The 24,768-nt window shown below is 36.6% G+C and overlaps 5 protein-coding genes across 5 annotated transcripts; 2 read left to right on the forward strand and 3 right to left on the reverse strand.

Moving 5' to 3' along the window:
- Positions 1-402: 402 nt before the first annotated feature.
- LOC106441067 (cytokinin riboside 5'-monophosphate phosphoribohydrolase LOG3) lies at positions 403-4,030 on the reverse strand. Its single transcript, XM_022699013.2, has 7 exons — positions 3,063-4,030; positions 2,647-2,744; positions 2,436-2,466; positions 1,842-1,941; positions 964-1,034; positions 723-866; positions 403-651 (listed from the first exon to the last, which is right to left on the reverse strand). The coding sequence occupies exons 1-7, from the start codon at positions 3,183-3,185 to the stop codon at positions 598-600; spliced, it is 621 nt and encodes a 206-aa protein (XP_022554734.1). The 5' UTR covers positions 3,186-4,030; the 3' UTR covers positions 403-597.
- Positions 4,031-12,584: 8,554 nt separating this feature from the next.
- LOC106441071 (RNA-binding protein CP29B, chloroplastic) lies at positions 12,585-14,451 on the reverse strand. Its single transcript, XM_013882851.3, has 5 exons — positions 13,955-14,451; positions 13,625-13,726; positions 13,088-13,426; positions 12,904-13,008; positions 12,585-12,820 (listed from the first exon to the last, which is right to left on the reverse strand). Exons 1-4 carry the CDS (start codon positions 14,426-14,428, stop codon positions 12,943-12,945), a joined length of 981 nt encoding a protein of 326 aa, XP_013738305.2. The 5' UTR covers positions 14,429-14,451; the 3' UTR covers positions 12,585-12,820; positions 12,904-12,942.
- A 762-nt stretch (positions 14,452-15,213) lies between these two features.
- Positions 15,214-17,795, reverse strand: LOC106441069 (pentatricopeptide repeat-containing protein At2g37230). The gene has a single exon (XM_013882849.3). The coding sequence runs from the start codon at positions 17,685-17,687 to the stop codon at positions 15,432-15,434; it is 2,256 nt and encodes a 751-aa protein (XP_013738303.1). The 5' UTR covers positions 17,688-17,795; the 3' UTR covers positions 15,214-15,431.
- A 236-nt stretch (positions 17,796-18,031) lies between these two features.
- On the forward strand, positions 18,032-20,970 carry LOC106441070 (heat shock 70 kDa protein BIP2). Its single transcript, XM_013882850.3, has 5 exons — positions 18,032-18,252; positions 18,588-18,855; positions 18,947-19,161; positions 19,245-19,487; positions 19,596-20,970. Exons 1-5 carry the CDS (start codon positions 18,198-18,200, stop codon positions 20,822-20,824), a joined length of 2,010 nt encoding a protein of 669 aa, XP_013738304.2. The 5' UTR covers positions 18,032-18,197; the 3' UTR covers positions 20,825-20,970.
- Positions 20,971-21,271: 301 nt separating this feature from the next.
- Positions 21,272-22,783, forward strand: LOC106441072 (adenylate kinase 1, chloroplastic). Its single transcript, XM_013882852.3, has 4 exons — positions 21,272-21,624; positions 21,840-21,980; positions 22,055-22,327; positions 22,415-22,783. The coding sequence occupies exons 1-4, from the start codon at positions 21,355-21,357 to the stop codon at positions 22,556-22,558; spliced, it is 828 nt and encodes a 275-aa protein (XP_013738306.1). The 5' UTR covers positions 21,272-21,354; the 3' UTR covers positions 22,559-22,783.
- Positions 22,784-24,768: the final 1,985 nt, after the last annotated feature.

The raw sequence follows: 24,768 nt of genomic DNA on the forward strand, positions 1-24,768 counted from the left end.
AGTTCATGAAGGAATGCTGTGAAGTTTGTTGTTGCACTTATACCTCACTGTGATTTGTCTAGCTTGTAACTGTGGACAAGTGTAAGTCGTACATTTTTCCTGTTGATTTGAGTGACTGATTGATTGATTTGGTTATATAACTAATTTTTACTGTTTGTTACTCCACTATCAAACTCCTGAAGCTGTGGAGAAGTATAAGTTGCACACTTTTATGTGCATCATCATCATTATCCTATCTTAACTTGGAACCTATAATAAGTTAGGTTTCAACTTCATCTATTCACACCAAACTCAACCACTTAATCTAACTTTGCCTCAACATTCCACATGTGTCACTATTTTGTTGTGACAAGACTTCACTTAGCCGATAAGATCAACTTTAAACAGGTCAAGACATTATAGTTTGGAGTTAAAAGACAGTAGTACTAGTACTAATAATTTACATAAACTTTACCCCAACTAAACAGAATCTATTCCTTTTTTAGTATGATCAAAATCATGAAAATCTTCTAGACATTTTTCATATCTATATATAAAATATTTAGATAGTTATAATAGATATATATTAGTTCTTGATCTTGATCATTCTCTAATCCGTTACATCTCCCAGCAAAGCTTAGACGTAACACTTTCACGGCAAGGTGCGTATTCCTGCAACAACAACAATGTATGAGATTATGGTGAAATGCAGAAACAATCCAACTCGATTTTACTTTAATTACCTCTAGTTTCTTCACAAGCTCTTTAGCAGTAGGAGCAGAGACGATGATCTCACGAGCAGTAGGGCTGATGAATCCTTCTTCCACTGCTTTATCGATAAATGAGAGCAGAGAGTTGTAGTATCCATCAACATTGAGCAAACCCACCTGCAGAAAAATTGGTTTTAGTGATTATGGGTTCTTGAATTTTCATTTAAAAGTTTGAATCTTTCTTGAAAATATGAAAGAGGGTTTGTTTTCTTACCGGCTTTTCATGTATTCCAAGCTGAGCCCAAGTTATGACCTCAAGCAATTCTTCAAGGGTTCCATAGCCACCTGTAATTACCACACAACACTTTAGGTTTGTTTTGTTAAAAGAGATCAGACTGAATTATTATTATGACATGGTCAAGTCAATAGTGTCTTATGTACACAATAAAACCAAATGATAGATTCTTCTCCATCTCTGTTACAATTAGTACATTGGTGTCAATATGATTACTAAAGCAGGATCATTGAAAGAACTTTGACTTTCCATTAATGATTCAGATTCAGTGTGGGCAATGCTATTTGTGGGACTCTTTCAGATTTTGTCTCTTAGCTTGGAATGGGCAAGAGAGAAAATTTTGGTCACAGCAAGACTACACAAGCCATACAGAGTACCGTTATGTTAAAAAAAGCAGAGCAATCATCTGAGTAAAGAGGAGAGAAAAAAGATCTAATTTTAAGTGCCAGATGTTGATGGGTCAAGGCCTTTATCTTTAAAGAGTATGGTGACTTTTATGATTCTACATTTTTGCATTTAAAAAATAAAGGAAAAACTTTTCACAGTAGCTTTCACACTGCACTGCAGCTTGACCAAGAAATCATGTTTTTACCAATTTTTCTTCTTCTCTCTTTTGCAAAATCAGTCTGTTTTCGTGACCAAATAAATATTTGTTCTTCAAGACTTTGAATTCTCTCATTCATTATTTTGTAATCATCATTATTTTGTAAGAAGCCCTTGAGGTTTGACCAGTTTTCCTATATCATCATTACTTTGTTTGAAAGAAAAACAATATTTGAACTTATAAATATTTACTTTTGTGCAAAGGAACGAAATATTATTGATAATTTGGGTGGATGGGGTTTAAAAAACAAAACCTGGCAAGGCAATAAAAGCATCAGAGTGCTTAGCCATCTCAGCTTTCCTTTGGTGCATATCTGCAACTGCTCTTACTTCTCCTACTGTTTCACCAGTTAACTGCCACAACAAAGAGCATCCACCAATTTTTAGAAAAATAAAAGGAAGTAATAATTAAAAGTAGTTAAAGGGCAAAAGCAACTTTGGACTCTTCTACAGGCAAAAGCAATAATGTCTATGCAAGTAATCCTGATATTTGGATGTTTTTGAAATCTCTTACATACATTTTGTTTTACAAAACCCTATTCTAGTTAACATCTTTCTAATCATTTTCTTCATATATTTTATTTTAGGATACCTAAAGGAAAATAATAGGGGGTAGAAAAGATAAACTGCTCATAATATTGGGATTTTAAGTAAAGGTGATTGTGTTTCAAAAAAAACAAAAAAAAGTAAAGGTGATTATAATAAATAGGGAAAAGAGTAAAACAGAAGCAAAGACTGAAGATTAAAATGGGTTTGAATGGGAGTCTGGAGAGAAGAAAACATAACTTAAGAGTCAAATTAATAAACAAATAATAATGTTTATTAAAAAAAAACTTTAAAAGTTATACCTCTCTGGGCATGAGGGTCTTGGGAATGACTCTGTAGAGTGACAACAAGATGACAAAAGAGGTTTAGTTTGAAGTAATCAACAACATAACCCAACACTTTAGTTACATCACAAGCTCAAAAGACAGTTTCCATAAAGATCATTAAGTTGTTAAGAGAAGAGATTAAAACAGAGTATATAGTTTTTAAGTGATTTGACTATAAGAAAGTTACCCAATAACATGACGACCACCATCATGAACAGCTTGTGAAACCAAACCCATCAATCCTATGCTCCCACCTCCATAGACTAGATCAATATTCCTTGAAACCTGCAGAACAAAAAACATAGTTACACATGAACCCTAGATTTGCTAAACTAATAAGGATAAGAAAAAAAAAACAATATTGAAGCTTTGAGACTCAAAAGTCTCAAACCCATTTAACAAAGTAGCAACCAGAATATTCTAAAGTTAGCACGTTTCAAAGAAGAAAGAAAAATGCTCTGAATTTGAAAAACCTAAACATTAACAAACATCTTGTGAACATGTTTTATCAAAACCCGAAAAGGTTTTGCAGGACACAATGAAACCAAAGAAGCATATCTTCTTGTCTCAAAACCTACCAATAAGTTGAAATTCATGTATTACCAGTTCGTTGCCGAGATCAACAGCAGCATCTTGGTAACTACTCTTCTTGCCTTGGCTGCTTCCACAGAAGACACAGATTCTTTTGAACTTTGACTTTTGCATCGTTTCAGCTTTGATCTCCATTGATTCCGAGCTCTAAGTTTTGATAAATCTAACTTTGTAGTCCGGAAAGAGAAAAGGTAAATAGTTTTAAGGTTTCTTTGAGCACAAGAATCTAATTTCAAGAAACGAGTGTAAAAGAAACCTGACTGAAAGCTCACAAACTCTATTTTTGGAGTTGTAGTGTATCTTCACCACTAATGCTTCTTGGCTCAACCATTGTTGTTATATAGTGCGTCTTCTCGTCATGCTGGTCATCGATTTAATTTAGTCATTTTTAAACATTAAACTTTTATTTTGTTATTTTCGAAAGTAGGCACTTGATTGGTACTACAATATTATTAGGAAAAGGAATTTAGTTAAAAGATAGAAAACCTCCCCCTCCCAAAGAAACATGTGGTATTTAAATACCAAAAGTTTAATTTTTATGAGAAAATATTTAAACACCTAAAAAATATGTTGATGTCTTTATTTACACGTGGGAGATTGAGGCACGCGCGTCTATCACCACCCACACATACAGCTCATGTTGGCACGCGTGGCTAAATTCTCCCTTGCGTTAATTCTCAACAAATGTTTTTTTTCTTAGCAAAATAAAAAGACATAACATCCAATTATTTTGGAAGAAGAACAAGTAATATGTTATTAAGAAATCCATTGTGTAATGATCATTGATAAGAGAGTTAGAAGAACACATTTTTAGGATTAGATAGAAATTCCATGTTAGTACATCTACTACTTGTTACATTAATTTATTTTCTTAAGTGATATATTAATTAATTAGAACGGAAATTTAATAATTATATTGAATTACATTTGTATATGACCTATTTGTAGCGAGCTTTCACGGGAAAATGTATAGTTTCGCCTAAGAAAGTTTGACATAACTCAGTGTAATATTTAAAATCCAACATACATATGCTAAAATTAAGTTCTGACTTTAAAAGTTACAAAAAAAAAAAAAAAGTTCTGACTTTAAATAGGATGCTCTTAAATTTAGACTTATCATAGATTAATTGACAATGGATTAATTCCTATAATTATATTTTAGTGAAGATATAAATTTCATGCGGGATCCTAACATATAGTATTCAAAAGTGAGTTAACACTTAACTAATTCATTGCGTTTTTTATTCAAGAAATGGATATTTTAAGGATACTCAATTACGAGAATAAACATAGAAACTTAATTAAATGTATTTGGTAAACAAATTTTGATAGACAAACATGGAAAAAAACAGTGACACGAGAGAATAAATTAAAACATATAAACCAGCGCGAATTCACAAATTGCAACTTTAAATGAATGCTCGCAATCATCTCCTATTTCGTTTCTCAACCTAACGCACTAACTCAAGATTATCCATGGAAACAGGGCCGGCTCAAATGTGTCGTAGACCCTGGGGCAAAAAGAAATTTTAATTTTCAAACTATTATTTTTCTTTAAAAAATCTGATAGATATATGTTTTTTTTCAAAATACCAGAAGTATTTTTAAAAGAAATCTATGAAAATAAAAAAAATACTTTTATATAAAAAATTTGGACTCCTTTTTTTATTTTAATATAAAATACATGTATTTTTTTAAAAAAATCGGTCTCTTATCCATTAAAAAATAGGGGGACAACGGATTGGACCCGGGACGGTCGCACCGCTCGCCCCCTTATCTAAGCCGGCCCTGCATGGAAATACATAACTTATCTCCACCAGTTTTGATAAGAGGTTGTAATTAGTGATACACGTCATACAAGGGTTACAACTCTATATAAGCCCCGTTCTAGAGTGACGCAAACTGACAGAGCTGGTGATTAAGGTACCTTGACGTTAATATTCATGGAGTTGAATGCACACACGGCACGTGTGGAGTGTGGTAAATGTAGCAGTCTACCACATATGGAAGCAACGTAACAACGCTCTCCATAATCAAGTCTCACTCACTGCAACTGAAGTGTTCAGGTTCATAGACCGCGATATCAAGAGGATCATCACAGCTCGCGAGGATGAGGAAGCACTTCTCTCCTCTTATGTCACTATGGTTGTGCTGAGCAAGCACATATTGTAATTTTTCTTAGAGCCACTTTGTTTTTATTCTTTTTTGCCAAAAAAGTTCTGTTTCTTAGATTTTCCTTTTTTTTTGTAAATCTGACTATTTCATTTTTATGAATATTTACATTCTTAGCAAAAAAAAAAAAATTCGTGGTGCAACAAAAGTACCTTCTCAAGGCTATGAGGCGGATCCAGCATATATTTTTATCTGTGTCATAATATTTTTAGAGTTAAAATTAATTATTTATACTAAAAAGAAGAAGATAAAACCACTTAGAAAATATGAATCTTACGGCGCTTGAGGTTTAAACTCAAGTTGAGGAGTGTCAGCTAATAACACTTTAACCAAAGTATCTATTTTCTTAATTAAGGTTGGAAATCTAACTTCTATAATTTAACCTGGTGCAAGTGATACCCCTACCGTACACATAGGTCGGCCTAATACGCAAAATGCTTTTTATTTGAATATTTGCAACTCTTATATGCGAACTTATTGCATGAAATCTTATTCTTGTAATTTGAATCTTGAGGATTGATTTTTTTATTTTTTTCTCGAGGATTGATTTTGTTTTGGTCATCAGTACTTATAACAGAAACTTTCACATTACCGTGTCACCAATAATATTTTATAGTTGTTTTTATGATTACCTGAATTAGTTTTATTTTATATTTTTAATGTTAATTTTTAAGAAAAAATGTATACCTTAATTCATGTGCATTCCCTTGAGACATCAAATATTTTCAAACAGGGAGTATAATAAAGCCCTCATGCGATATTTCTTACAGAAAACTCTGACCAATGAAAAAAATGTATTTAAACTGATTCAGTGATAAAGTTTCCTCGCTTTTTCGCTTTATCAAGAATTGGACAAATAATTCACTTTCTATATAAAAACTAGGAAAATGAACAGCTTATATCTTGACAGTGTAGGATGGGTACAAACGTTATTTACTGATATTCATGCAAACAAGACAGAAACAAATAACCAAAAATAAGTCCATGTAGATGTTATGGGTACACCAATAGATATATACACACATTTATTTACAGATATATATATATATATATATATATATATATATATATATATATATATATATATATATATATATATATATATATATATAGAATGAAGAGTTAATGAGATGATGGTGTCTGTGATATGGAGCTGTGCCATTGATGATTGAAATAAGAAACACGAAGCGAATTATGGCGTTTATTACAAGTGTATCCCAATTCACCCTCCCTATGCAGACAACCTTTCTTCTTGTTTTTTTTTTGCATACGAAACATTGCTCCATTTGACAAAAAAAAACATTGCTTCAATTTTTTATTCCTCTATTCATTTTAGCCTTTTGTATATATTATGAAAATAGAGTTCTTAGCTTTTTCCCATCGGGTGCACACAAAAAAAGAAGAAGCTTTTCCCCATCTCTTGTGTAACTAAGCTGTCGTTCCATATACTATATAGTACGCATTTATGGATATACTATATAGTACGCATTAATGGATAATTCATTTGTTATTTTTTCCTTTTCAATTTTGTTGATGATATTTGATTCTTTTATAAGTTTCCTCTTTTCAACATCCTTACTAATATAGGAACTTAGGAATCAAGTATACACGCCCATGCTACAATTTATATGAGAAAGAAAAATTGAAAAAATATTTATGTGGCCGAAGATAACTTAGACGTGTTGATTATAATATAGGTGTATAATACACATAAATTGCAGTGAGCTGGTAGAAAATTCTATTTAAAACTGAACATATCCAAGTGTTAGTACGCAGAATGGTTGTAAATCATAGTTAAGAAAAATATAGCTCTCTTTAAGAATATCAAGTAAAAGTTTCATTCAAAGCCTATATATCATAACCCTATTGAATTGTTGGCTTCGAATGGCAGTAACCCCATTATTATTAACTGTAAGCAAACACTTACAACATTATTAATATCATTTCGCTTGTTAGTATATGTGTATAAGCGTGTGAGTATTGCAATCCCAAGATGTGAGTAGATGCTGCCCATTCCTTCTAGGTAGGGTTATAGAGATTATAAACAAAAAAAGTTTGTTTGTAGATTAGTGTGTATTAGTATCTGCATGCGCATTTACCTCTGTCTCTCTCACTAGCTAGTTTCCCTCCGCACTCTTCTTGGGTTTTTCACTGTCGTCCTGTTTTAATTTTATGATAATAACCATGACGATGGTAGTGATATCACGTTTCCCTTAGATAATAGTTGCAGTCTAGTTAACCTGAGATATATTAAAGTGGGCACATGAGGTTTAATGCTTGAATCTTTTTAATTATATGTTTGTACAGAAAGAAAGAAAAAGACAACCTGAAAAATGGATATATTTTGAAGAAAGATTATCTTTTGCACAAAAGGGTAATATTTGTCTTCAAACGATTTTACATGATGTCAAAGACTTACATAATAAGTTAACAATAACGAACATCTAACGGGTTCATTTTTGTTAAGAAAGTATTAGTTGCCATATAAGTATAGTTCATTTTGGGTTCTAAGTATTCATAAGTAAAGATTTTTGAATTTTCTTAATAGTTCTCATCCTTGTGTAATTAGAAAATGTCAACATTCGCTTAAACTTTTGAATTTTTCAAAAGATAAAGAGTTTCAGTTCAAATTAGAAAGTTCTAAAAGCTGAAACTTTAACTAATTCGGCGACATTTAATTCTTTTCTTGGGGGTGAACATTGACCATTTTATAATTACTTTCAGTTAACGAAATTGATTCTTATTAAAAGTGCTCAATGCGATTTTGTAGAGTAACTTGGTTATAAAGCGAGCAAATTATTTTGCCGACAAATGTGAGGCAAGCTATTAGTATAATACAAACCGATCAAGTTCTATACATGTGAAGGAGATGCTCCACACTTTCTATCTGACAAATATGTATTCTTGTTAGAATATTCTTCATTCCTACAAAAACAAATGTTCAATTTAATCTAATTGAGTGTTAAGTATACTGAAAACAAATATAAGTACTATTACTTTTTCTTCTTTACCTAGTTATAATTAAAAGGCTGGTAAACTTTTCCCTTTGTTTTTTTTTCCTAAGAATCTTTCATTCAAATAAAACCAACAAGTTTTCAAAGTCATATCAGACAGTCAAAGTCAAAAAGATAATGAAAAAACAGAGCTAAAAATGCAGAAATAACAAAGAGGGGATTGTTTGGAGTCTTCAAAAGGTAGATTTGTTTAGAATCTTAGATGAATTATGGTCCCGTAGTACCGTTGATTGTCGAATGTCCGTCGAAATAATTTTTTTTTTTTGAAAATTGTTTGATGGATAAAGAATGAATGTGATATTACGTTCGTTTATCTGTTGAGGATAGTGTTTTGGTTCGTTAAAAGGTAAAGGTTAACGGGTCGTGTCTACACTCTACATGCATGTGCATTGGTGTATATTACCTATTGTTATACGCTTTGATTAGTCGCTGAAACATATTAAGACGTTTTGAAAACTCGAAACCTCTACATATTTGCTTTTTGTTTTTTGGTTTATCAACTTATTTTAGTTTTTCTAAAGCCTAACCATCAGCAACTGAGCAAAGGTTGAAATGATTCCGACAACATTTTTTAGTTATGGCTTTTACCAAAAAGAGCATTTACCGCTTTGAACCGAAAATAGAACCCCAAACTTATTTATTTTTTTTTCTTTTTTCTTACGGACCGACGCTAAATCCACAAATTAAGGAAATGAAAAAAGAACATGTGTTTGAAAATGGTCAAAAGGGGCAGTCAAAGGTCAGAAAGGGACAAATCCGTTGTTTAGTTGATGTCATGAAGTGTAGGACAGTTAAAACCGTTGCTAAAAAGTCAAATATCTATCGCATTTTAACTTATCACTAACTAGTACTAAGTACTAACCAATTAGATTATTAGACTACCCCCACATCAATCAATCTCAGATGTTACTTACTTGCTATTTAGGTAGATTACCCTAATTGCTATTTAGGTAGATTACCCTAATCTAATAAACCATGCATTTTACTGAAACTTTTTCTTGGTCAACTATTGAAACTTACCCCACATGTTCTCATTGACAGCATGTTACCACACCATACGTACCATGCATCTTCTCCCTCAACATTCAAAACCATCTTACATACATTTTTACAATGTTACTTAAACAAGAAAGTCAAAATTTTCAAGATAAGCATTTAAAATAAAATAAAATAAGGTTAGCATATTTTGGAGTTGATTTATTTATTAATGTTGCTCCGCTACCTAAAGTGAAGACATTTATATGGATTGTCCAGTATATATAGTCAAAATTGCATTCATGTTATTAATCAGTATAGTAATTTAAAAGAGCATACAATATGTTAAATACAGTTTTTTTTTGGTAAAAAAAAAGTGTTTTCGCCTCTTTGCCGGAAATCCAAACAATGTAAATAGTTATTTCCAGCGCCAATCGAACCCGTATAACGGAAGTTACAGCCGCAACCCCTTTGTCACTAGAGCTGATTCGTTCTGGCATTGTGTTCGTCTATTGTTTCAACTGAATGTGCACATGTCAGAAATTTAATGAAAATAAAAGGAAATAATATTCAGTAATATTAAAACAGAAGGGGATAATTCAAGAACGAACGTCATTTCCCTAGAAACAATATAAAAGTGACTATTTCTTATTTATTTTTGAGAAAATTCATGCAATCAGTTACAAAAAAAAATCATGCAGTCAAACATCTTCGTGATAAAAGGTTGCAATTTTTTTTTGGTCTTCATGTTTGCCGTTTGCGTTTGTGTTTCCACTAGTTCTCAACCACCAATTAATCGGTATGAACTGGGAAGGGAATTTGGGTTAATTAATGATGGACTGCAATTTGCAAATATGAATTTTCAACTGGTCAAAACAATAGCGATCTACATATATTTTACGAGAGACAGAAAGAAATTAATATCATATATATATTTTTTCCTAACCAGGAAAATATTTGATGTCAAATCCTCTTTCTGAAATAGTGATTAAACTTTATATTTCCTTTTATACATGAAATCGAATTGATAAGACATGTCGAAAAGTACTGCATCGACATTAGTCTGTTTGATACATATAAGGTTGAAATATGGTCCTTAAGGTGTTAATGGGTTTTGTAGGATTTTAGCGAAGGAACATGTTCATGTCCAATGTTTGAGGTTCATAAGTCAAAGTGGGTCTACTACTTGCGCTGACCAAACACAAAGCTATGGTCCCATAACTCAGTGTCTGCATGTTCCATCGTAATTACTTTTATAAAAAAAGAATCAAAAGGCTTAATTTCATGATTTCTTTAAAGAAACAAATTTACATTTTTTATTACTACCCTTATTCTCTCAACTCTCAACATCTTTTTTATTCCTTCAAATGGTAGACAAGAGAGACTGTATACGACGAGTACCAGAGCTGTGTCTACATGTTATGAACATCATCAAGATACTTAAGTTGTCGGAAGACTCAGAACCACCACAGGAGTTTTAAGAGTATTACAAATACGATATGAAATGATCGCTTCACGCATGACGTCGTCTTTGATTGTGAACAAGTGAGCATGAGCAGCTTCGCTTGTTCGTTGATCACATTGCGGGTTCTAGCAATGCTTTTCTTGTATTGTCTTCTAATTGATGAAGAAGCAAGAATACGATCTCTTCTCTAGCGTAAAGCGATAGTTTTCAACCGTATATATAGGCTGATATCACAGAGAGAGGATGAAAAATAAAATGTTGTATCGATTTTAACTCCACCAATGTTTTTTTCAGCACCATATCGCCCTGATTCACAGTTCTAAATTCTAACGTTTTCCACAAGATTTTCGTTAGGACTTTAAATTTCCATAACATTTTCAATTCCATTATATATAACAAACATGAAACATGTATGTTTGTTGTGAGAGATTGTACGTACTGTTGGAACTATTTATTGAGCATTATGAATAATGTATTCATATGTCAAAAATAAGTTTTATTTGAATGAGAAATGGAGGTCTAATGTGAATCTTGTATAAAGTAGCAAATATGTACATACATTAGATATTTGATCTTGGATTTGGGTTTTGATTTGTTAGTTGGACTTCATGTTCATTAACTTAAATCAAATATATGTTAATCTTTTATATTGATAAAATATAAAAAAAAAATTCATTTTAAAGTATATTATTTTGTTTGAATTTGTCAAAACAATAATAATTTTACTCTTTAATTTCTTGGTCAAAATGTGAAATAGATTCACATACTAATTGACAAGAATTAAAGTCTCTATTAGTGCACCATAGAAGTTTCATTTTTGTTGAAGAATGAAATTTGTGCTTCTCATTATTTTTCTATAAAAGAGCTTGTAATCATTATAGAAAAAATATACTTTTAACAACAACAAATCACTTTCTCCTACTCAGAATAGTTATGCTAGTAATTTTTTTTTATTTTTTGAGTCTGAGAGTACATCACAAAATTAGGTTCGATAGATTCTATTTTTCAGTGATGGTAAACAGAAACAATGCTGCAATTGTATCCTAGGAATCTGAGCGCTATGAAACCGTCACACTACAGAGCGTTTAAAGATTTAAGGAAAGAAATTAACCATCTCGACTCTATAATTCTTCTTTATTCTTATATTTCAGTATTGTAATTTTAATTTATGTTCTTATTATTTTTACAAATATCAGTTGTCCCCATTGTACTAAAATAAGGTTCAGGTTCCTACACGTACTACGTAGTATGGAACAACATTAGAAGCCTTATATATATAATGATTTTAATCCTGGAAGACACTAAGTATTTGTGGGTAAAATCATTACCAAGCGAACTACGTGAATTAGCAGTGGAAGCAAGCGAGCCCTTCATCATCACAAACTACTTCCAAAGTGTATCTTTCACGTTTCAGCAAAACTAAATTATTACACGTTTACATATAACAATCTTTAAACTCTATCCAGATATATATCCATCATACTATCTAGATGTAGTATATATAAGGGTATAATGAATTTACTAGAATATTACGAAATTGAATATAATTTGGTTAGTTTGGTTGTAAGATTTAGGTAACAACACTTATGAATCTCCATAGAGATGATACAGGGTCTAAGGTTTCTAGCAGTTATCAAAATTTCTAGTCTATTCAAAGATAGATAACATTCAACATTTGGGCTTTGTAAGAACCCATCTCAGAATAATTTGTACAAGCTGGGCCTCAAAGTATTGAACAACTTTGACTTTTACGTCTCTAGGCAAAGAATGATCTCTCTTTAACCAATTTTCGACCCAAATAGTCACTCCACAATATTTTATTGCTCCGGTTAGATTGCGTGAATTATAGTGTTTTTCAGTGGTCTTTCACTCTTCAAATGTGTTTTATCATATTCATAAACGCAGGGATAAAAAAACATAGAGACTAGGATGTTAAATAGAGAAGCATTCATTATGAAGAGACCACAAAATAGAGAGACACCCAAATCAGACCAAAGCAAAGTATTCAATGGCAGCTTTCAGACAGACAAGAACATGGTCTTCACTTATAAATCTTAATCATACGTTTCTAAAAACATAGGCTAAAAGCTTAGTACGGTCCGAAACTGCCATCCTCTCACAAAACTCTATTTGCTTCGAAGCGCCTGTAACATTACAATTTAATCCGATGAATCAGCCGTGTTAATGCAAAAAAGGGCCATCTATAAGTACAATGTTTAAGACATACCCTTCAGAAAATGCGGTTTTGAGAATAGGAAAGTGGTGCTCAAAATTGGCGCCTTGGAGGCCTAGCCTCAGCTTCAGAGACTCTTATTTGTCTGCCGTCCAGATCCTACACATGCCACAATAAATGTATATCAAAAGATGTTCTGAATGATCGCATTGGAAGTGTCAGAGAAGCAGATACTTACAGCGCCATTCAAGGTTCTGATGGCATTCTGGACCTCTTGAGCAGAGTTGTACGTCACAAACCCAAAACCCTTGGAACGACCACTGTCCCTGTCGTAGATGACTCTAGCCTCAACAACCTTTCCTTGCTCACCGAACAAACTCTCGAGAGCCATGTCATCGACTCCCCATGAGAGATTGCCGACATAAACACGGTTTCCTGAACCAGCACCACCACCACCACCTCCACCATATCCAGAACCAGAGCTTCCAAAGCTGCTTCTGGGACCTCTGGAGAAAGAGTCTTCCCTCTTTGGTGGAGGAGGACCAGCATTCACTCTCAAAGGTCTACCATCCAACTCCTGCAACCAAAAGAAGCTTATCCAATAAGAACAAAGAATAACACAAAGGTTTCGACTTTTTATCAGAAACACCCACAAAGTTTAAAGCTTTTCACTCATCTAACAAAACCCTTATCAGCATAGAACGCATTAAGCATTCACACAAACGCATACTCATCAACAAGTAAGGTAGAGAGAGAGAGAGAGAGATCTTCTTACATAGCCATTGAACTGTTGTTCAGCTGCCTCAACTTCAGAGACAGAAGACATAGTCACGAACCCAAAACCCCTGCTTCGTCCTGTCACTTTGTCATAGATTACCTATACAAAAGACAAAGGAACTAATCTCAACTCAACAACAATAAAAAGAACATATCTTTGTCTCCTGTCGGAATCCCATTGTAACATAACATTAACTACAGAGACGAAGGAACTAATCTCAACTTAACAACAACAAAAAGAACCAATCTCTTGTCTCTTGTCGGAATCCCATTATGACAATAACACAAACAACTTCAAAAAGCATAAAGAATGATTCTTTCTTCATACCTCAACCATCTCGACATTTCCGGCGCTCTCGAAGAGCTGAGCGAGCTGAGCACTGTCGACGTTAAAGGGGAGGTTACCGACGAAGAGTTTGAGGTCAGCAGAGAAGGACTGCTCCTGCTGCGGAGGCGGCGCAGCGTCATCTGAGAAAATGCTGTCTGCTTCTTCTTCTACGTTGAAGTCATCTGTAACCGCGACGTTGCGGACGAAGCGAGACGCGGCGGAGGAAGCGAAGATGGAGAGGGAAATGGGTTGGGAGTTGAGTTTGAAGGAGACGGAAGGAGGGAGGAGGGAAGCGGGTCTGGAGATGGAGAAAGGAAGGGATTTGGGGTTGAAGGTAGAGAGAGCGAGAGACGAAGCTGAAGCAGCCATGGAGGAAGAGAAGAGATATAGGGTTGAGAGTGGAGATAAGATGCAGTGGGTTTGATATTTATCGGCGAAATGAAAAAAAAAAAAACAATCTTTGCGCTTTTGCATAAAATATCTCACCCTGATTTTTATTTACAAAGCTTAGCTGAAACTATTTTTCTTGCTAAATACTCTGATTTTCTGTTTTTTCAAAAATTAAATTTGTGTCCAGTTTTGTAAATAAAATTTTATCTTCTCGAAGGAAAATTCTGAAATGATGTTCTTAACAGTGTAGATTGTATTCTTTCTAAAATTTGAAGTAATTAACAAATTAACTGTTATTTAAATATAATTTTTATTTTTTAAAAGAGCTAGTATCATTAAACATGATTTAAAAAACATTTTTAAATATTCTATTTAACAAATATTTTTAATATTAAAATTTAAGAATTTTTATTGATTTATTTTGATTGTTTTTTTGTTAAAGTTTTAAGTCATAAAAACCAAAATGTCACAGTTACAGATAAATACTAGAATATTTAAATGAAAGTCATATTAACTTTCTTAATTTTCTCAAAATTATATAACAACATTAAAAATCAGATTATTATATATCATCTCAAATACATAGTTCAAATAGACTTACAGATGTTGACCAAATATATACTTACATATAAATTTGCTAAAAGTATCTTTTATTTTTTATATGAGTTTCCTATTTATTTATTAATAATTTGAGATCCTATAATCTTTGTGATAAAGTTTGTGCTCCTCCCTCACTTCACTTGAATTGGTTTGTGTTTGGTTATCGTTTAATTGGACTGTCTCTGCTAACAATCTGTCATACTTTGAAGTGAAGTGATGGTTAAGATGGAATCTGTATTTGGATGGACAGTGGAGATGGCATGGAACAATAGATCAAACAACATTCCTCCAAAAAATAAAAAATAAAAACTGAAAATCCACTTCAAAATATCTTGGAACCCATTCAGAAATCGATACAGCTTCCATAAAAAAAAAAACTGAATCATACAAACGTATCCCTTCAAAACAAGTTTCTAAAAAAGGATTTATTTGAGAAACAATAAGAGATTAAAGTTCTTAAAAGCCAAGAAAGAATCACTTCAAGTTTCTATAGAGAAACACTGTCTTCTTTCTTGTCTTTCTTGCTTCCTTGTTCCTTCTTGATCATCCTAGAAAGAACATCTGCTTGCTTCGTGTTCCCTTCCTGGTTCAAGCTCTTGATCAACTCATCGCAGCTCTTCCAATCACTCCCACTTCCTTTCCCCATGATCTTACACAGAACAGAGTACGCATTCAGAGTCTTCCCAGCTCCCAAAAGCGCATCCAACACCTTGTCGTAGCTCGAAAACTCCAAGCTAAGATCCCTCTCCAACGCGAAATCCAACAGCTTCAACGCTGCAATGGTCTTCCCTTTCTCGCTCAGAACAGACAACAGCCTGTCCACATCAGCCGTGTGTCCGTTTTGATTCAGAAGATCGATACGCCCCAACGCTTCTTCCACATGCCCTCTCATCAACAGAGCTTCCAAGATCTTCGCAACCAAATCCATATTCTCTTCCACGCCAACGTTTTTATCTATCATGATCATCATCACACGGCTCGCCGTCTGCACCCTACCGTCCTCGAACAAACTCTCGATCACTGACCTGAATAGGGTCGAATCTGGAACATGCCCGTCTTCGATCATGCTGTCCAAAGCCGTTTTAGCGTCTCCAGGCTCTCCTTTGCTCATGTAGCTCTTGATGAGAAGCTCGTACGCGTTTGCCTCTCTAGGGACGCCTCTCCTCGACATGATCTTGAGAATCTCGTAGCTAGCATCCGGGTTACCTTCCTTGGCGTGTCCGCTGATAAGATTGTTCAAAGCATCTTGGTCTTGAACACCTCTCTTCATCAGCTGTCTGAAAAGCACTTCTGCTTTAGACGTTTGGCCGTTGTTGCACAAATACTCGATGATCGGGTTATAAGCGCTTGGCTCCATCTCCAGAGTATCCTGATGCCGAAGTATGATCTCTTTCTCAACTAGAACGTCTAAAAGCTTGATAGCACGGTTGTACGCATTAGCCTTGCACTGATTCTCGATCAAGACCCCATAGTGTCCCGCTTCCGCCGGAACATTCAGTGTAGCCATGGCTTTAAGCACCTCCGTGGCTGCAGCCATATCACCAGCCTTGCTCTGAGAAACCAAAAGCTTGAGAAAAATCGAGTTATCGTTAGGAGCAATGTGTTTCGCCATCATACTCTTCAACACATTCCTAGCCTCCACCATCTTCCCTGCATCACAGAGACCCGGCAACAACGTGGAGTACGTCGTGGCATTCGCCTCAATACCAAAAGATCTCATCTCCTCAAAGATCCTCAACCCATCATCAACTCTCTCCACAGAAACATACCCTTTAATCATGGTAGTGTAACTCACAACGCTAGGCTCAATGTTCTTCCCCTTCATCTCAACAAACAACTTCTCAGCCTCATCCATCTTCTTAAACCGACAGTACCCGTTAATCATAGTGTTGTACGTAACAACATCAGGAGAGATCCCACGGCTAATCATATCATCATAAAACCTCAAAGCAGTCTCTAACCTCAAACACAAAAAGAACCCCCACAGCATTAAGTTATAAGTATGCCTAGTCGGCTCAACACCCTCACTAACCATCTTGTTAAAATACCGTTTCGCCATCATATACCTCCCACGCCTAAGAATCACCTTAAACAAAGTATCATACGACTTCACCGTCCTCTCCACACCCAACTCCTTCATCTTCTGAAAGATCTTAACACTCTCTTGCACGATCCCAGCTTTGCCGTAGCTCTCTATGAGAACCTTGAACATATCCTCATCCCAAGGCACGCCCTTTTCAGGCATATCCAAGAGAATGCAACGAGCATGGTTCAGCTTCTGTCCCTGTCCCAACATCTCAATCATCTTCATATGCGTGTCTCTGTCGTGTCGGATCAGGCCCGATCTCTCCGACCAACGGAAGAACTGGAGCGCGTGGTCGAGCTTCTTTGCTCCGTGCAAGACGTTGTAGACCAAAGAGTGGTCCCACTCGGGTACGAGATCTCGGATCGAGTTCTGTAACCGGGTGGTCCATTCTCGGTTATCCATCATTCTACATATCGTGTCCTCTAGCTTTTCGTGGTGGTTTTGACGCTTACCTCGCTGGAACCTCTCCCTGAGCGGCGGCGGCCTCGTCTTCGTCTCGGGTGAATGGGGTTCTGGGTTTTCGGATTGGTTCTCGGTGATTTCGATAGTTGAGGTGAGTAAGCGGGAGGATGAGAGGAGAGCTGAGTGTGACGATCTGGGAAGCGAGAGAAAAACCCTAGCTTTGTTCCATTGGTTAGATCTGGTGATGAACGCCATTACAAGGAGATGGATTCTCGTAATTAGAAATGGGTTTCGCTTATGGAGTTTTTGCGTTCAGAAAGTGTGAAACTTTCAATCTCACACTTGAACGGAGGAAGAGAGTGCTGAGTAGGGTTTAGGGAGGAGATGGACTCGTGGATCCGACATCTTGTTTCGGGTCGAATATTGGTTGACCTTTAACCCGGCCCGTTTATTGCTACATAAGAGTGTGGGCCTAAATGAAAAAGGAAAGAAAGCCCATTCTCTAGATTTTGAAAAGAAACGTAATAGTAAGTAACCAACGGCCAGGACTACTCCAACATATAACCCGATCTGATTGGCTGATGCCGTAGATCGTCGCAATATCATTGGTCCACGTCATCCTCAATGACATAAGTCTACTTTTCGTGATCTTCCCTTAAAAAGCTCGCAACGATGTAACTAATTTTTAGAACAGAAGCGAAGGAGGAGAAGAGGAGAGATCTAAAGAGCGAGAGAAGAGAGAGCTCGAACACACAAGCATTAGATATGGCTCGCTCACTCGGAGCAAACGGCACCGTTGTGCTCGCGATCATCTTCTTCGGTGAGTGATCTAAGTGTCTTTGTTCTCTTCGATTTGAATATAATTTCGTTTCTGCTGTAGACTTGATGGTGTTTTTGGTTCACTATGATGCATGGATTGAAATACAAGATCGATAATCTAATCACGATCTTGTTCGATAGTGATTCTGGATAGTGTTGTGTGAACATTAGGTTGTGAGTTTTGTTAGTAGGCAGATGGTTATTTGTGAGATCTGATTCTGTTTTTGTTTACTATGATTGGATGAATTACTGGATAGTGTGTTGTGAACATTAGGTTTTGCGAGATTTGTTTTTCGATCATTGACAAGTTGGAATGTATATGTACGTATGTTTCAGGATGTTTGTTTGCGTTTTCCACTGCTAAAGAAGAGGCTACCAAGTTGGGAACAGTGATAGGGATTGATCTTGGTACTACCTACTCTTGTGTTGGTGTTTACAAGAATGGGCACGTTGAGATCATTGCCAATGACCAGGGAAACCGTATTACACCTTCGTGGGTTGGTTTCACTGACAATGAGAGGCTCATTGGTGAGGCTGCTAAGAACCAGGCGGCTGTTAATCCTGAGAGGACTGTCTTTGATGTCAAGAGATTGATCGGGCGAAAGTAAGTGCATTCCCTTTTTGGAAGTTTCTGTTTGTCTTGTTTTGGTATTGACCGTTGCTTAAATTCTTGCTTTGTTTTTTTGTCATGGCAGATTCGCGGACAAAGAGGTTCAGAAGGATAGGAAGCTTGTTCCTTACCAGATTGTGGACAAGGATGGCAAGCCATACATTCAAGTCAAGATCAAGGATGGTGAGACCAAGGTTTTCTCTCCTGAGGAGGTCAGTGCCATGATTTTGACTAAGATGAAGGAGACTGCTGAAGCTTACCTTGGAAAGAAAATCAAGGACGCTGTTGTCACTGTTCCAGGTTTGGCTTTTTCTCTCATTCATCCTCGTTTTTGTTAATTAATACACACACACTGTTTATTGATTCTTTTTTTTTATTTGCAGCTTACTTCAACGATGCACAGCGGCAGGCTACAAAGGACGCTGGTGTTATTGCTGGTCTCAATGTTGCCAGAATCATCAACGAACCCACTGCTGCTGCTATTGCCTACGGTCTTGACAAGAAGGGTGGTGAGAAGAACATCCTTGTCTTTGACCTTGGTGGTGGTACTTTTGATGTCAGTGTCTTGACCATTGATAACGGAGTGTTTGAGGTTCTCTCCACAAATGGTGACACTCACTTGGGAGGTAACTTTTACTTAACATAACAAATTCATGTTCTGTATTATTACGTTGTCGTGAATATTCATACGATAATGTTGTTGACCCTCTTCTGTCTTTGTGAATCTTGCGCAGGTGAGGACTTTGACCACAGGATCATGGATTACTTTATCAAATTGATCAAGAAGAAGCATCAAAAGGACATCAGCAAGGACAACAAGGCTCTTGGTAAGCTCCGCAGGGAATGTGAGAGGGCCAAGAGAGCTCTCAGTAGCCAGCACCAAGTCCGTGTAGAGATTGAGTCCCTCTTTGATGGTCTTGATTTCTCGGAGCCTCTCACCAGAGCTCGTTTCGAGGAGCTTAACAATGACTTATTCAGGAAGACAATGGGACCAGTGAAGAAGGCCATGGATGATGCTGGTCTACAGAAGAGTCAGATCGATGAGATTGTTCTTGTTGGTGGAAGCACTAGGATCCCCAAGGTTCAGCAGCTGTTGAAGGACTTCTTCGAAGGGAAAGAGCCAAACAAGGGTGTCAACCCCGACGAAGCTGTTGCCTATGGTGCGGCGGTCCAGGGTGGTATCCTGAGCGGAGAAGGCGGTGATGAGACCAAAGACATCCTTCTTCTTGACGTTGCGCCACTCACTTTGGGTATTGAGACCGTGGGAGGAGTGATGACAAAACTGATCCCGAGAAACACAGTTATCCCGACCAAGAAGTCTCAGGTTTTCACGACGTACCAAGACCAGCAGACCACCGTCTCCATCCAGGTCTTTGAAGGTGAGCGAAGTCTCACCAAGGACTGCAGGCTGCTCGGGAACTTCGACCTCACCGGAATCCCACCGGCTCCTAGAGGAACACCTCAAATCGAGGTGACGTTTGAAGTAGACGCCAACGGTATCCTGAACGTGAAAGCAGAGGACAAGGCGAGTGGTAAATCAGAGAAGATCACAATCACAAACGAGAAGGGGCGTCTGAGCCAGGAAGAGATCGACCGGATGGTGAAGGAGGCAGAGGAGTTTGCGGAGGAAGACAAGAAGGTGAAGGAGAGAATCGACGCGAGGAACAGCCTTGAGACATACGTGTACAACATGAAGAACCAAGTGAACGACAAGGACAAGCTTGCAGAAAAACTGGAAGCCGACGAGAAGGAGAAGATTGAAGCAGCGACGAAAGAAGCATTGGAGTGGCTTGACGAGAACCAAAACTCGGAGAAGGAAGAGTATGACGAGAAGTTGAAGGAAGTAGAGGCAGTGTGTAACCCAATCATCACTGCTGTTTACCAGAGGTCAGGTGGTGCACCAGGCGGTGCGGGTGGAGAATCAGCGACCGAGGAGGAAGATGAGTCTCATGATGAGCTCTAAGTTAAGTTGCCTGTTTTTTTTTTCTTGTTAATTTGTTTTAAAGCCAACCACTCGTTAGAAGTTTTGAGGACAAAGAAGAATAGAACTCTTTTTATACATGTTTTATATTTGGGAATTTTTTTTACAATGAATGAATGATTTGCCTTCTTGTCTGAAGATAAGCTGCTCGTTTCCGACAGTGCACGCTTCTGAAAACAAGAGAAGCAAGCAAGCTTTGATAGTGTGACATCGTAACCAGATTCCTGTAGGAGAATCTAATATGAAATCTAAGTTTAATGCTCATACCGTTGGTTAATTAATCTCATGGAGTAGAGTTATTAGTTTATTACACGGTTCTAGTGGCGCAAGCATGATCTGTAAGAAAAGTAAACGCCACGTCAGCTAAGTTAAGTGCAAAATGGGAAAAGAATCTAAAGATCCTTTTAAGATGGAAGGAACATTCGTTCTTACACGTTCTCGTTAGGGTAAAGCTATTATTAACCTTCAAGCCGCTTCTTCGCTCTATCTCTCTCTCTCTCTCTATCTCTGCAATGGCAAGAGTACTGCGCGTGGCGAGATCCTCCTCCCTCTTTGGCCTCGGAAGCCGATTCTACTCCACCCCAGCAGAAGTTAGCCACGGCGGAGGAGCTAGCAGGGTTCTTGCCAAGGATAGGAACGTGCAGTGGGTGTTCCTAGGGTGTCCCGGCGTCGGCAAAGGCACGTACGCTAGCAGACTGTCGACCCTTCTCGGTGTTCCTCACATCGCCACCGGAGATCTTGTACGCGAGGAGCTAGCTTCCTCCGGTCCTCTCTCCCGACAGGTGCCATCACTTTTGTCTTTCCATTTCCGTCTCTTCTATGTTCCATTGTGATTAAAATTTACGTTCTTTTTAGCAAATCGGGTTTCATTTCTTATTGTTGATTGGATCTGTTGACTTTCACCTATCTTCGAACAGATCTAATGAACTTAAGTCCATTGTGTCGTGTATCTGTGTCTCTTGTAATGGTTCTGAGCTCCACTTTTACTTTGATGCAGCTATCAGAGATTGTAAACCAAGGAAAGCTTGTGTCTGATGAGATCATAGTAAACTTATTATCAGAGAGACTTGAGGCTGGTGAAGCCAAAGGTGAATCTGGTTTCATTCTCGATGGCTTTCCTCGAACCATGAGACAAGCTGTAAGTAAACTCACACATCTATAAGCCATATTCGAGCATTGTAAATAATGTTTTCTGTTGTCTTTTTGCTTCAGGAAATACTTGGAGACGTAACCGACATCGATCTAGTGGTGAATTTGAAGCTGCCTGAGGAAGTTTTGGTTGACAAGTGCCTTGGGAGGAGAACTTGTAATCAATGTGGCAAAGGTTTCAATGTAGCTCACATCAACTTAAAGGGTGAGAATGGGAAACCTACAATCAGCATGGATCCGCTTCTCCCTCCGCCTCGGTGTATGTCAAAGCTCATCACTCGAGCTGACGATACTGAAGAGGTTGTGAAAGCAAGGCTTCGTATTTACAATGAAACCGTAAGATCCCTCTCGATCTTGTAGATGAGCTTTCACTTGATGATACAAGTGATCATTAGTATTATTTGTTTGTTTTTTTTAATGCAGAGCCAGCCTCTTGAAGAATACTACCGTAGCAAAGGGAAGCTGATGGAGTTTGACTTACCTGGAGGCATCCCTGAGTCATGGCCAAGGCTATTAGAAGCCTTAAGGCTTGATGATTACGAGGAGAAACAATCTGCCGCGGCATAGTTCACCCCGGTATTTAAATTTTTTTGCATGTGGAAGACATATGCCTAATCAATTTTGTGTTGGAAATAAAAGATTGTTTTTCTTATACCTCTCAGTGGAGAATAATCATACACACTTTGCAAACTATTATCATGATTGTTTATGAGTTTGCTCTAGTTACAGCCTTACAGGAATGTATTAATACTTCTACACTACTTGTTATGCATAGTTATGCTCGTGTGATCATCATGTTTGTTGTTGGATGTGTTAATATTTTGCGGCTGGCCGAGCTGGCTGGTTAAAGGACACAACCAGACAGTAAAGTAAAACAGCCGCATACAGTAAAGTTTTAGTGGAACGTATAACCAGCTCCTGTCTGTCCTAGAATTGGCGGTTTGGGATAGAACTGTTCCTTACATTCTAAAATTTTCCGTGGAACTGATGATGCTAATTATCAGTATTTGTGTATTATTTGCTATGTTACACCTCAAGGCCACGTTCCATGATTCTTCTAGTCTGATAATCAAATACTTCATATCTTGGACTGCGGAAATCAGAATCAATTAGCCTGGCACAGCCTATCACAAGTTAAATCACAGTAACCATTAACCAGCATGTACTTGAGAAGTCTCTCCCATAAATACTGAACTCAATCACTGGTCATGGCTTGAAGCCTTGAACACATATCAAACAAGATATTCCCGGTATGTACACAACCAGACAGTAAAGTAAAGCTATAATTTCTGTAACCAGAAGCTGGGTTGTCCAGATGGACTACCGAAGTTCCATTCGGTTCGACCAAGATATAATCTAATAGTACAAAATGAAATGAGATGATACTGAATGATAAAACAATAGTAATAACATAGAGGATTGGATAGAAACATAGAATCAAACTGTTGATCGTGTGACACTCTAATCAATCGATGATCAAAGTGGATTAAGATAATGTTTCGCTTGCTGGTTGTGTAACTTTTTCAAATTTGGCAAATGAACGTGATGAATGGATCGAGGACCCCGCAAAGATCTATGGAAAGAATCCTTGATAAGTTAGGTTGTTCCAAATCTGCTTTTCATGAACCCAAAAGACTTAAACAATAGTTTTGACAAAAATATAAAAACAGATAATTCATTAATACTTTTTAAGGTGGGTTTGCTTGTACTTCCACTTTAATAGGGCGTTTTGCATTGTACTTCCAACTTTCTACAATCTATTTTTGGCTCTTTGACAAGAACAAGTGTATCATATCCGAGTAATGAGATGGTAAGGATGTCACACAACCAAAGGTTACCTCTGTGTTGGCGGACTTAAATTGTCAAGGATTCAAAATTGTCTTGGGGTTGTTTTTGGTCAGAAACTAAGATAATCAAAGGTGCGTAGTTCTTCTTTTTGGGCAGTGTACACTCCTTGATTTCTTGTATCTATTTCACTTTCTCTTGGACAACACGAATATATTAATCATGTTGGGGTTATAAGAACATAATAACGTAAAGTGAAATTTATCTCATGGTAAAATGACAATTTCAACAAATTAATGAAATAGGAGGAGGGATAGTGAGATTTTTTTTTTTCTTCGGAGGGATAGTGAGATTTGAGAGGATATAGAAGATTTGTATATTTGTAAATAGGTATTTTAGATGATGTCTCGATCCCGATATAAGTTTTTCACCATTTTATATTTTTATTTTAATGATTTCTTAAGGCGAAAATGACATTCTACATAGAAGGGACCATACGGATTAAAAATGTCTAGGCCAGATTTTTTTAAGAGACCTAAGGGCCAAATCAGATTAGGCTCCTGTTTGAATCCATGATTTGGCAACATAACGAACACCCTACCGCACAAACAAACCTAATAACTTATTATCTTTAAATACCTAATAATTTTTTTATCTTAAGAGTATTTGGGAAATAGTCATATAATCTAATATGGTGATTAAGAAATATGGACCTTGTTGGCCTACGTTGTAGAAGGCGTTTCGACCAAGTGATTTAGTTACCGTGTGGAGCAAATTCCCCGATTGGTGAGCCCATTTGTGATGAATTTATATGCTGAGACCGAAATGGCTTTTGAGGACTATCAGAATGATCGGGGTTTATAATGGTTAAATGTTAGAGGTCACAGTGAAAAAGAGTGTAACGAAATCTATAACGAGATTTGTGGGTTGTGTGCTTGTTCAACATTCAAGATGAGATCAATGCTAGGTTGTAATAGTGATATGTTGCAGAA

The sequence above is a fragment of the Brassica napus genome, chromosome C3, assembly GCF_020379485.1.
Source record: "Brassica napus cultivar Da-Ae chromosome C3, Da-Ae, whole genome shotgun sequence".
In the NCBI taxonomy this organism is placed as follows: Eukaryota; Viridiplantae; Streptophyta; class Magnoliopsida; order Brassicales; family Brassicaceae; genus Brassica; species Brassica napus.

What these genes read in the sequence shown, in the direction of transcription:
- LOC106441067 (XM_022699013.2), bottom strand. Translation starts at nt 3,185, where the DNA reads ATGGAGATCAAAGCTGAAACGATGCAAAAGTCAAAGTTCAAAAGAATC. An exon ending in GGTGGTCGTCATGTTATTGG is followed by an intron (nt 2,467 to 2,646) that starts GTAACTTTCTTA and finishes GTCACTCTACAG; the next exon opens with AGTCATTCCCAAGACCCTCA. An exon ending in TGCTTTTATTGCCTTGCCAG is followed by an intron (nt 1,035 to 1,841) that starts GTTTTGTTTTTT and finishes TGGTAATTACAG; the next exon opens with GTGGCTATGGAACCCTTGAA.
- LOC106441071 (XM_013882851.3), bottom strand. Translation starts at nt 14,428, where the DNA reads ATGCAAAAGCGCAAAGATTGTTTTTTTTTTTTTCATTTCGCCGATAAA. An exon ending in GAAATGTCGAGATGGTTGAG is followed by an intron (nt 13,727 to 13,954) that starts GTATGAAGAAAG and finishes TCTTTTGTATAG; the next exon opens with GTAATCTATGACAAAGTGAC. An exon ending in TCAGAACCTTGAATGGCGCT is followed by an intron (nt 13,009 to 13,087) that starts GTAAGTATCTGC and finishes TGGCATGTGTAG; the next exon opens with GATCTGGACGGCAGACAAAT.
- LOC106441069 (XM_013882849.3), bottom strand. Translation starts at nt 17,687, where the DNA reads ATGGCGTTCATCACCAGATCTAACCAATGGAACAAAGCTAGGGTTTTT.
- LOC106441070 (XM_013882850.3), top strand. Translation starts at nt 18,198, where the DNA reads ATGGCTCGCTCACTCGGAGCAAACGGCACCGTTGTGCTCGCGATCATC. An exon ending in CGCTGTTGTCACTGTTCCAG is followed by an intron (nt 19,162 to 19,244) that starts GTTTGGCTTTTT and finishes TTTTATTTGCAG; the next exon opens with CTTACTTCAACGATGCACAG. An exon ending in TGGTGACACTCACTTGGGAG is followed by an intron (nt 19,488 to 19,595) that starts GTAACTTTTACT and finishes AATCTTGCGCAG; the next exon opens with GTGAGGACTTTGACCACAGG.
- LOC106441072 (XM_013882852.3), top strand. Translation starts at nt 21,355, where the DNA reads ATGGCAAGAGTACTGCGCGTGGCGAGATCCTCCTCCCTCTTTGGCCTC. An exon ending in CCGGTCCTCTCTCCCGACAG is followed by an intron (nt 21,625 to 21,839) that starts GTGCCATCACTT and finishes ACTTTGATGCAG; the next exon opens with CTATCAGAGATTGTAAACCA. An exon ending in CTCGAACCATGAGACAAGCT is followed by an intron (nt 21,981 to 22,054) that starts GTAAGTAAACTC and finishes TTTTTGCTTCAG; the next exon opens with GAAATACTTGGAGACGTAAC.